General features: G+C 41.6%; 1 protein-coding gene across 4 annotated transcripts in view; it reads left to right on the top strand.

The window, feature by feature from the left end:
- Nucleotides 1–12688, top strand: part of LOC139541152 (cytosolic carboxypeptidase 6-like) — a 422006-nt gene that overhangs the window by 399897 nt on the left and 9421 nt on the right. For all 4 annotated transcript variants that reach the window (XM_071345454.1, XM_071345450.1, XM_071345449.1 and 1 more), the window contains one exon: nt 10168–10330. In XM_071345454.1, coding sequence (XP_071201555.1) covers nt 10168–10330 — 163 coding nt within the window. The remainder of the gene's footprint in view (nt 1–10167; nt 10331–12688) is intronic.

The following is a 12688-nucleotide window of genomic DNA, read 5'->3' as shown; positions in this document are numbered from 1 at the left end:
CCTTCTCCCATTCTTCCTCTGGATCATCCAGATGGTCATTGGCAAACTTCAGACGGGCCTGGACATGCCCTGGCTTGAGCAGGGGGACCTTGCGTGCGCTGCAGTATTTTAATCCATGACGGCATAGTGTGTTACTAATGGTTTTCTTTGAGACTGTGGTCCCAGCTCTCTTCAGGTCATTGACCAGGTCCTGCCGTGTAGTTCTGGGCTGATCCCTCACCTTCCTCATGATCATTGATGCCCCACGAGGTGAGATCTTGCATGGAGCCCCAGACCGAGGATGATTGACCGTCATCTTGAACTTCTTTCATTTTCTAATAATTGCGCCAACAGTTGTTGCCTTCTCACCAAGCTGCTTGCCTATTGTCCTGTAGCCCATCCCAGCCTTGTGCAGGTCTACAATTTTATCCCTGATGTCCTTACACAGCTCTCTGGTCTTGGCCATTGTGGAGAGGTTGGAGTCTGTTTGATTGAGTGTGTGGACAGGTGTCTTTTATACAGGTAACGAGTTCAAACAGGTGCAGTTAATACAGGTAATGAGTGGAGAACAGGAGGGCTTCTTAAAGAAAAACTAACAGGTCTGTGAGAGCCGGAATTCTTACTGGTTGGAAGGTGATCAAATACTTATGTCTTGCAATAAAATGCAAATTAATTACTTAAAAATCATACAATGTGATTTTCTGGATTTTTGTTTTAGATTCCGTCTCTCACAGTTGAAGTGTACCTATGATAAAAATTACAGACCTCTACATGCTTTGTAAGTAGGAAAACCTGCAAAATCGGCAGTGTATCAAATACTTGTTCTCCCCACTGTATATTATCCATGTTCATGCTCAGCCACGACTCTGAGAAACATAGGATATTACAGTTTTTCATGTCCGTTGATAGGATAGTCTCGTATGGAGTTTATCTAGTTTATTCCCTAGTGATTACGTTCATCGAAATAAGCAGTACATCCACAGCTGCCGACTCGTTGAAGTAGAAATCGTTACCCAAATCGAGGTCAGTGATCGCTGTTCTGATGTCCAGGAGCTGTTTTTGGTCATAGAAATGATGGCAGAAATATTACAGTTGGAAGTCGGAAGTTTACATATACTTAGGTTGGAGTCATTAAAACTCGTTTTTCAACCACTCCACACATTTCTTGTTAACCTCTCTGGGATATTCGGGACGCTAGCGTCTCACCCCAACAACAGCCAGTGAAATTGCAGGGCGCCAAATTCAAAACAACAGAAATCCCATAATTAAAATTCCTCAAACATACAAGTATTTTACACCATTTTAAAGATAAACTTGTTGTAAATCCAGCCACAGTGTCCGATTTCAAAAAGGCTTTACGACGAAAGCACACCAAACGATTATGTTAGGTCAGCACCTAGTCACAGAAAATCTTAGTTTACATTTGCATGTTATGTTCAGTAATGTTTTGCCTCCAAAACATCCAGTGATTTTGCAGAGAGCCACATCAATTTACAGAAATATTCATAATAAACATTGCTAAAAGATACAATTATTATGCATGGAATTATAGATAAACTTCTCCTTAATGCAACCGCTATGTCAGATTTTTTTTTTAACATTTAGGAAAAAGCACACCGTGCAATCTGAGTACGGCGCTCAGACACAAAAACAAGCCATACAGATACCCGCCATGTTGTGGAGTCAACAGAAGTTAGAAATAGCATTAAAAATATTCACTTACCTTTGATGATCTTCATCAGAATGCACTCCCAGGAATCCCAGTTCTGCAATAAATGTTTGTTTTGTTCGATAAAGTCCATAATTTTTGTCCAAATACCTCCTTTTTGTTCGCATGTTTAGTACACAAATCCAAACTCAGGAGGCGCGGGCAAGTCCAGGCGAAAGTTCAGACGAAAAGTCATATTACAGTTAGTAGAAAAATGTCAAACGAAGTATAGAATCAATCTTTAGGATGTTTTTGTAATAAATCTTCAATAATGTTTCAACCGGAGAATTCCTTTGTCTGTAGAAATGCAATGGAACGCAGCTAACTCTCACGGGAGCGCGCAAGACTGAGCTCGTAAGACTGAGCTCGTGGCACTCTGCCAGACCCCTGACTCAATCAGCTCTCATTCCCCCCTCCTTCACAGTAGAAGCATCAAACAAGGTTCTAAAGACTGTTGACATCTAGTGGAAGCCTTAGGAAGTGTCATATGACCCCATAGACACTGTATATTTGATAGGGAATGACTTGAAAAACTACAAACCTCAGATTTCCCACTTCCTGGTTGGATTTTTTCTCAGGTTTTTGCCTGCCATATGAGTTCTGTTATACTCACAGACATCATTCGAACAGTTTTAGAAACTTCAGAGTGTTTTCTATAATATAATATGCATATATTAGCTTCTGGGCCTGAGTAGCAGGCAGTTTACTCTGGGCACTTCTTTATCCAAGCTACTCAATACTGCCCCCCAGTCCCAAAGAAGTAAACCAACTATAGTTTTGGCAAGTCGGTTAGGACATCTACTTTGTGCATGACACAAGTCATTTTTCCAACAATTGTTTACAGACAGATTATTTCACTGTATCTCAATTCCAGTGGGTCAGAAGTTTACATACACTAAGTTGACTGTGCCTTTAAACAGCTTGGAAAATTCCAGAAAATGATGTCATGGCTTTAGAAGCTTCTGATAGACTAATTGACATAATTTGAGTCAATTGGAGGTGTACCTGTGTATGTATTTCAAGGCCTACCTTCAAACTCAGTGCCTCTTTGCTTGACATCATAAGAAAATGAAAAGAAATCAGCCAAGACCCCAGAAAAAATGTAAAAAATTGTAGACCTCCACAAGTCTGGTTCATCCATGGGAGCAATTTCCAAACACCTGAAGGTACCACGTTCATCTCTACAAACAATAGTACGCAAGTATAAACACCATGGGACCACGCAGCCATCATACCGCTCAGGAAGGAGACGCCTTGTCTCCTAGAGATGAACGTACTTTGGTGCGAAAAGTGTAAATCAATCCCAGAACAACAGCAAAGGACCTTGTGAAGATGCTGGAGGAAACAGGTACAAAAGTATCTATATCCACAGTAAAACGAGTCATTTATCGACATAACCTGAAAGGCCGCTCAGCAAGGAAGAAACCACTGCTCCAAAACCGCCATAAAAAAGCCAGACTACGGTTTGCAAATGCACATGGGGACAAAGATCGTACTTTTTGGAGAAATGGCCTCTAGTTTGATGAAACAAAAATAGAACTGTTTGGCCATAATGACCATCCTTATGTTTGGAGGAAAAAGGAATAGGCTTCCAAGCCTAAGAACACCATCCCAACCGTGAAACACGGGGGTGACAGCATCATGTTGTGGGGGTGCTTTGCTGCAGGAGGGACTGGTGCACTTCACAAAATAGATGGCATCATGAGGGAGGAAAATAATGTGGATATTGTCACGTTCGTCGTATGAATCGGACCACGGTGCAGCGTTGTATGCGTACATTCTATATTTATTAAAAGAATGAACACTGAACAAGCTAACATAACAACAAAACGAACCGTGAAGCTAATATGAATAGTGCAGACAGGCTTCTAAACATAGAACAAGAACCCACGAACACAAAGGGGAAAATGGCTACCTAAATATGATCCCCAATCAGAGACAACGATAAACAGCTGCCTCTGATTGGGAACCATATCAGGCCACCATAGACATACAAATCACCTAGACATACAAAACCCCTAGACAATACAAAAACTAGCATACCCACCCTCGTCACACCCTGACCTAACCAAATATAAAGAAAACAGAGATATCTAAGGTCAGAGCGTGACAGATATATTGAAGCAACATCTCAAGACATCAGTCAGGAAGTTAAAGCTTGGTCGCAAATGGGTCTTCCAAATGGAAAATGACCACAAGCATACTTCCTAAGTTGTGGCAAAATGGCTTAAGGACAACAAAGTCAAGGTATTGGAGTGGCCATCACAAAGCCCTGACCTCAATCCTATAGAAATTTTGTGGGCAGAACTGAAAAAGTGTGTGCGAGCAAAGAGGCCTACAAACCTGACTCAGTTACACCAGCTCTGTCAGGAGGAATTGGCCAAAATTCACCCAACTTATTGTGGGAAGCTTGTGGAAGGCTACCCAAAACGTTTGACCCAAGTTAAACAATTTAAAGGCAATGCTACCAAATACTAATTGCGTGTATGTAAACTTCTGACCCACTGGGAATGTCTTGAAAGAAATAAAAGCTGAAATAAATAATTATCTCTACTATTATTCTGACATTTCACATTCTTAAAATAAAGTGGTGATCCTAACTGACCTAAGACAGGGAATTTTTTCTAGGATTAAATGTCAGGAATTGTGAAAAACTGAGTTTAAATGTATTTGGCTAAGATGTATGTAAACTTCCGACTTCAACTGTATGTAAAACAAGTTAAGATCAGCGTATAAAAACCACACAAAATATCAGAATTGGTTTGGAACCCATAAGACGGCAACTATCCACTGCAGCACCATCTTCACCACACCGTTTGTGTGTGTGTGCATTTCTGCATGTGCGTATTCGCGTCGAGTGTGAGTGTATACCATTGGGGTGTGTACAGTAGTGGTGACAGCAGGCCAGAATTCATGTCCCTTACTGTGCTCTTTTTTTCCTGCCCATTCAGCACTGCCCAAAGCACATAGAAATCAATAAGTGAAAACTGCCAGGAGTGAAAGCTAACCCTGCATTTACGTTACAGGGGTCAAGTTCCATTCATGTTGAGTGGACTACTAGAGTGCAATGGAAACTAAATTGACTTAATCATGTATTACACTGAAGCTGACTGAAAATACATGTCATATGGAGGGTGTCCACCCACTCTGACCAGAGTAGGTGAAAACACGCTTTGGTGATGAAATTTCACTTCCTTATGTTATAAAATACATTTTACCAAGACAAATAGTATTATTCATGTTCTGAATCGTTCATTATATCCAAATTGTCGGATTTTTTAACCTATTAGACGGTCGGTTGTTTAACAACAAAAAAAACACATGCGCAACTATGGACCTTAACAGACAGCGATGGCTTAGATTGTTGACAACACGTAAACTACAGTGCCTTCCAGAAGAATTCCTGAGCCCTTGACTTTTTCCACATTTTGTTGTTACAGCCTTATTCTGAAATTGATTATATTGATAAGGGAAAACAACTATCTGCACACAACTCATAATGACAAAGCGAAAACAGGTTTTTAGACATTTTTGATCATTTATTTAAAAAAATATATAAATTCCTTTGAAGCACCTTTGGCAGCAATTACAGCATTGAGTCTTCTTGGGTATGACGCTGCACGCTTGGCACACCTGTATTTGGGGAGTTTCTCCCATTCTTCTCTCCAGATCTCTGTCAGGCCGAATGGGGAGCGTTGCTGCACAGCTATTTTCAGGTCTCTCCAGAGATGTTTGATAGCGTTCAAGTCCACGCTCTGGCTGGACCACTCAAGGACATTCAGACACTTGTCCCGAAGCCAATCCTGCTTTGTCTTGGCTGTGTGCTTAGGGTCATTGTCCTGTTGGAAGGTGAACCTTCGCCTTGATGTTTTCATCAAGGAGCTCTCTGTACTTTGTTTCGTTCATCTCCCCCTCCATCCTGACTAGTCTCCCAGTCCCTGCTGCTGAATAACATCCCACAGCATGATGCTGCCACCACAATGCTTCACCATAGGGATGGTGCCAGGTTTCCTTCGGACGTGACGCTTGGCATTCAGGTCAAAGAGTTCAGTCTTGGTTTCCAGAGAATCTTGTTTCTCATGGTCTGAGTGTCTTTAAGTGGCTTTTGGCAAACTCCAACCAGGCTGTAATTTGCATTTTACTGAGGAGTGGCTTCCATCTGGCCACTCTACCATAAAGGCCTGATTGGTGGAGTGCTGCAGAGATGGTTGTCCTTCTGGAAGGTTCTCCCGTCTCCACAGAGGAACTCTAGAGCTCTGGCAGAATTACCATCGCGTTCTTGGTCACCTCCCTGACCAAGGCCCTTCTCCCCCGATTGTGCAGTTTAGCTGGGCGGCCAGCTCTAGGAAGAGCCTTGGTGGTTCCAAACTTCTTCCGTTTAAGAATGATGGAGGCCACTGTGTTCTTGGAGACCTTCAATGCTGCAGACATTTTTTGGTACCCTTCCCCAGATCTGTGCTTCAACATAATCCTGTCTCAGAGCTCTACAGACAATTCCTTCGACCTCATGGCTTGGTTTTTGCTCTGACATGCACTGTCAACTGTGGCTTTCCAAATCATGTCCAATCAATTGAATTTATCACAGGTGGACTCCAATCAAGTTGTAGAAACATCTCAAGGATGATCAACGTGAACAGGATGCACCTGTGCTCAATTTAGAGTCTCATAGCAAAGTGTCTGAATACTTATGTAAATAAGGTTTCTGTTTTTTATTTTTATAAATTTGCAAAAATGTCTAAACATGTTTTCACTTTGTCATTATGGGGTATTGGGTAGACTGCTAAATATTTGTATTTATTTAATCCATTTTAGAATAAGGTTGCAAAGTTACAAAATGTGGAAAAAGTCAAGGGGCCTGAATACTTTCCAAAGGCACTGTATATGTCTCTCCAATGTTTATTGAAAAGATAAATATAAATAAATATAAATATAAACGCAACAGAAATCTATTTCAAAGATTTTACTGAGTTACAGTTCATATATGTAAATCAGTCAATTTAAATGAATGTATAAGGCCCTAATCTATGGATTTCACATGATTGGGAATAGATATGCATCTGTTGGTCACAGATACCTTAAAAAAATAAGTATAGGCGTGGATTAGAAAACCAGTCAGTATCTAGTGTGACATTTGCCTCATGCAGCACATCTCCTTCGCATAGAGTTGATCCGGCTGTTGATTGTGGCCTGGGGAATGTTGTCCCACTTCAATGGCTATGCAAAGTTGCTGGATATTGGATGGAACTGGAACACGTTGTCGTACATGTCGATCCAGAGCATCCCAAACGTACTCAATCGGGACATGTCTGGTGAGTATGCAGGTCATGGAAGAACTGGGACATTTTCAGCTTCCAGGAATTGTGTACAGATCCTTGCAACATGGGGCCGTGAATTATCCTGCTGAAATATTAGGTGATGGCGGCGGATGAATGCCAAGACAAGGGGCCTCAGGATATCGTCACGTTATCACTGTGCATTGAAATTGACATTGATAAAATGCAATTGTGTTCGTTGTCCGTAGCTTATGCCTGCCCATACCATAACCCCATCGCCACCATGGGGCACTCTGAAATCAACATTGTGAACAGCAAAACGCTCACCCACATGTTGCCATGCACGTGGTCTGTGGTTGTGAGGAAGGTTGGATATACTGCCAAATTCTCTAAAACGACGTTGGAGGTGGCTTATGGTAGTGAAATTAACATTCAATTCTCTGGCAACAGCTCTGGTAGACATTCCTGCAGTCAGTATGCCAATTGCACACTCCCTCAACTTGAGACATCTGTGGCATAGAGTACCACAGTATGAGTCATACCCATAAAACCTAGTGGTCAAACAAGAAAAAGCTTCCAATAGTTTTTTTCCCCCCCATAGGGGATTTTAGAAACTCTTAAAATAAAAGCTGTGTTTCGTGTAGGCTTACCCTGGCGTGACGTTTTGATAACCGTGTCAATCTCTCTAGGACAAGGTGACTTTTATCAATATATTCATCTGTATTTACCCCCCAAAAATGAAATGCTAATTAGCTGCTAATGTGGCTATCATAAAGAGCTACAAATGCCATGGTGATCTGGACGAGACTGCAAGGCAAAGGTAAGAATCTCTGGATGAACTATCTAATGTTAGCTAAATTTAGTAATACATTGGCTAAATGTCTTTAAATTTACAATTTTGCAAACTGTCTTGTGCAAGTTTTAAATTTACACTACATGTTAGCAAAGGTGTCAGCTAGAGATGACATTCAGGAGCTTGCAGAGATTTGTAGTCTTGCATGATGTCTACTTTGATACTAATTAGCATTTTCCAATCTATAAATAGAGACGAATATATTGATGAAAGTCACCTTGTCCGAGAGAGATTTACATTGTTATCATAACGTCACGCCAGGGTAAGCCTACACGAAACCCAACCCTTATTTTAAGTGTTTCTAAAATTCCCTATGGGAAAATGAATGGTGGAAAAACGATTGGAACCATTTCCCTGTTTGACCGCTAGGTTTTATGGGTATTATGACACCACTTTGGGGCTCTATTGTGTTGTCTGACAAAGTTACACATTTTAGTGGCCTTTTATTGTCCCCAGCACAAGGTGCACCTGTGTAATGATCATGCTGTTAAATCAGCTTCTTGATATGCCACAACTGTCTGGTGGATGGATTATCTTGGCAAAGGAGAAATGCTTACTAACAGAGATGTTAACAAATTTGTGCACAACATTTTAGAGAAATAAGCTTTTTGTATGTATGGAACATTTCTGGGATCTTTTATTTCAGCTCATGAAACATGGGACCAACATGTTGCGTTTTATATTTTTGTTCAGTGTACATTTGCACCAAATCTGGAACCAACAGGACCCTGCACATCTTCTACCCCCAAGCCATAAGACTGCTAAATAGTTAACCAAATACAGTGCCGTGAAAAGGTATTTGCCCCTTTCTGATTTTCACTTATTTTTGATACTGAATGTTAGCAGATCTTCAACCAAAACCTAATATTAGATAAATTGAACCTGAGTTTACAAATAATAAAAATGTATACTTAATAAAATAACGAAGTTATGCATCACCCAATTCCCCTGTGTGGAAAGGAATTGCCCCCTTACACTCAATAACTGGTTGTGACACTTTACCCCTACGCTAAGTTATCGTTACTCATTGTGTATTTATTTGTGTTATTATCTTTCTATTTTTCTCTGCATTGTTGGGAAGGGCCCATAAGTAAGCATTTCACTGTTAGTCTACACCTGTTGTTTACGAAGCTTGTGACAAATACAATTTTATTTGATTTTTGATTTGACAATGAGTACTTGTCTCTTAAATATATTGTTACAGTTGTTGGTTAGCTAGCTAGTGAATTTTTGCCATATTAGCATAGAAGTGACATCAGTAAAAACACCTCAAAACAAGACATGGTATCAAGGACAAGATAAAAACTAGCCACCTACAATTCTCCACATGGCAGCTTCGTGTCATTATTGCTAGCTATCTGGCCATCCAGAATCACAACTGATTGGACTTCTGCCCCCATTGAAGCGTGCAAATTGTTTTCGAGACTTTGTCTATATCGAGCTCTGTTGACATGGTGGTGCAGGTTTGTCGTAACAACTTTTGATAATTTAACACTTTGAGGTTGTCATCTTCAAAGTTGTTGCCGCGGGTAGCAAAATGCGAAATTAACATGACGAGCTGAATTAAATGTAAAAGGCTTTGAAAATAAAAATCTTGGTATACACTCAGTGCTTCGTTGACATTTCAGAGGTTATTTTCGTGAGAAATCTTCAAAAAACAGGAATTTCGAAGATGACGAGTATAATAAAATATGAAAATACTACATGTCATGTATTCAAAATCGATATCCATCTTACCTCTATATTGTTTTATGTCCTGTGGAGTTGAGGAGAAAGATGACGAGTTCAATGGGAAAGTGAGCCTGTCAGGTAACGTTAACCAGTAGGCTTAATTCTTGCACAGAATCCAGCCAAATTGACGCAGTTCAATTTTCCATATTTTTGACCACGTGTTCTCTGGCCTCCATTGATTTAGTCACCCTAATTCTGTCAATCCAAAAGTTTAAAAACTCCAATAACTTTTGAACGGATTATGATAGAGACATGAAGTTTGGACCATTGGTTTTCTTAGAAGTATATCAACACAAATGTCACATTGGTCAAAAATGCTCTTTTGATTGGACATATATGCATTACAACAAGACCACAATGAGTTGTGTGGGAATTATTAGAATTAAGCATTGAAATTCACCAACATACTTTTATATACACAAAAAAGGAGGACCAAGGCACTCTTCATATAATTAATTAAAATACCTTTATTTGAATGGCATGTTCAATGGAAACAAAGTTTAAAAACTCTGACGTGTTTCGGCTTCTATACACATATACTTTGTCACTTGTCTGACTAATTATTGATTTATAATGTTGGTATAGGAGAATATATTCTGTATTAACAGTGTTTCACTTCACAGTCCAACACGTCATTTAACCGTGACGTGGTGAAGGCTGGCACCGGGAGGCGCTTCCTGGGTGGCCTGCTGGACGACACGTCCTACTGCTACACCCTGGAGGTGTCATTTTACAGCTACATGGCAGCGGGGAGCACGTCGCCCGTTCCCTACACCGAGGACACCTGTATCCTTCTCTCTCATTGTCGTCAGGTTTCCCAGGGAGCCTGGCCGGGGCCCCCGCCTCCTTCTGCCCACGCCTTCCCAGCCTCCCCCGCTGGCTGATGGAGGAGAAAGGAGAGGAGGCATCAGGGGGAGAGACAGAGATGGAGCACACGACACGTGTACACGTGTATGTCTCTTCCCTCTCTCTCTCCCTCCACTAACTTCCCCAAACTTCAGAGCTTCACATCCCATAGAAAGCATGCTGTATTGGTGTAAGAGTTGATTGATAGTTACATCAATACACCCTGTCCATCCATGTAGGACAAGATATGCAACAGGAACAGGAACAGAGGGGATTGTGTGTTGTGGTGCCTGGGACTAGGGTTGCAAAGGGAGGGTATATTACTGGTGCCTGGGACTTGTGGGATGCAGGCTGCAGCACAGATTGGTTTAAAGGGAAATTGAGTGTGAGGTTCTGTCGTATATTGAAAGGCTCATGTCATTGAGCCAGCAAACCAGTGTACAAACACTAACAGTGTTTTGTGTTTTTGTGGACACCAACACGCATCGAAAACAGAATCCGATTTCTCCCTGAGAGCCCAGTCTGTGCGCAGCGATTGGGCACTGTGGGCAGATTGAATTTGTGTCTTCTTGAGGGGGATACTCTGGACTACAAAAGGTCTGATTCTCCAAATCAATGCTACTCCTGAGTAGACAAAAGCCAGCCCTGTGCAGATGTCTTGGCCAGTGAAATTATCTGGGCCGTGTCTGTAGAGCCCACTAATGAGGGCTGACGGTGATAATGTCAGTCTATTGTACTGGTTCTCCATCCCCCAGCGTTTATCCACACTCTGCCTGCCCCTATAGTAACAACCTCATTTAGGGCCAGACGAGAGCCTATTGATTTCCTAGTCATTATTGGAGGCCTGGCTCGATCGACAGGCAGTACAGGGCTGAGATGTAGACGAGTCAGGTCAGCCCTTATCCACCTGAGCGCTGCCTTGCTCTTTTGTTCAGCCAGATACGTAGTGACAGTGGGAAGGCAGCACCTGCCCCATTGATTTTGTTTACAAAAGAGGTAGAGAGCATGTGTGTTCTGCTTTTGTTGTGATGAAGAATAGAATACAGGAGGCCTGTTAATTGCATAGTCTTTTGTACACTCCAAATGCATTCAGGGTTAAATGTGTAACCTTTATTTAACCAGGCAAGTCAGTTAAGAACAAACTCTTATTTACAATGACAGCCTACTCCGGCCAAACCCAAACTACGCTGGGCCAATTGTGCGCCTCCCTACGGGACTCCCAATCACAGCCGGATGTGATACAGCCTGGATTCAAACCAGGGACTTTAGTGACTTCTCTTGCACTGAGATGCAGTGTCTTAGACCACTGCGCCATTCAGGAGCCTTACAAAATAAATAGACATTAAATAGTTAAATAGACATTCTCTATAGACTAAAATGTTCTTTGAGATGAACTTGTTTTTAACCATTTTAACAAACTTTGTTGGAAAAAAGGAGACACGTCTCAGATCCATGGGATAGAGAAGAAGCAGAAAACCAGAGTGTTGTGGAGTCAGCCTACAGGCAGAAAAGTGTACTATACAGTGCCCATATTCCTTGTTTTGAGATGAGAGGAGATATTCTGTGTAGCGTAAGTGCCCTCTAGTGCCAGGAGGGTGAGGTGTCTGTGTGTGGCTCAGCTCCATGTGGCTCTGTCCCTGCCTGCCTTGTATCACTCTGTCACACTGTAGACAACCCACTGCCAGCGACCTTTATATACAGGGCATCCATTCACTTCTTTGTTTAATTATTTATTTATCTTGTGTTTATATCAAAAGGGCTGTAAAGCCTTCTCATCTCACTCAATGTTTTCCCCCAACCCAGTGCTCCGCTGAACTGTCAAGTCCAAGGCCTAGTTGGCTGGCTCGCTATAATAAGAAACCCATCCATGTAGAATTACACTGCCTCCAGGAGATTCTTTTCCCTTCGTGTCAGAGAGGGGATGGAAACAAAAAAAATCTATTTACTGTGTGTGGAAAGAGTCATAATTTACCCGTGATGCTCCTCTCCTTGAAAATGTTCCTTTCTTTGTTTCCCACATAAAAGAGCTGTGCTGTACAGAGGAGACAGTTGGAACAGAGAGGCTGCTGTAATATGTATGCACATAGCATAACCACAGTGATAGCCACACACTGCAAGTGCATAACAAGTCCCTTGATTATTTGTCACTGTGCAGTGGGCTTAAAGAAAGAGATAAGAAAACAGAACAGAGCTGCTGCGGTCCGTCACACCCCCTTTATGCTTCTGGAGTAGCAGTGTTTACTGGCTGTCTTTGTTGGTATCTCTGCGCTAAAGTATGCTGGCTGAAAACAAGATGGA

This window comes from Salvelinus alpinus, chromosome 16 (assembly GCF_045679555.1).
Source record: "Salvelinus alpinus chromosome 16, SLU_Salpinus.1, whole genome shotgun sequence".
In the NCBI taxonomy this organism is placed as follows: Eukaryota; Metazoa; Chordata; class Actinopteri; order Salmoniformes; family Salmonidae; genus Salvelinus; species Salvelinus alpinus.
This window is presented reverse-complemented; position numbering and strand designations above follow the sequence as displayed.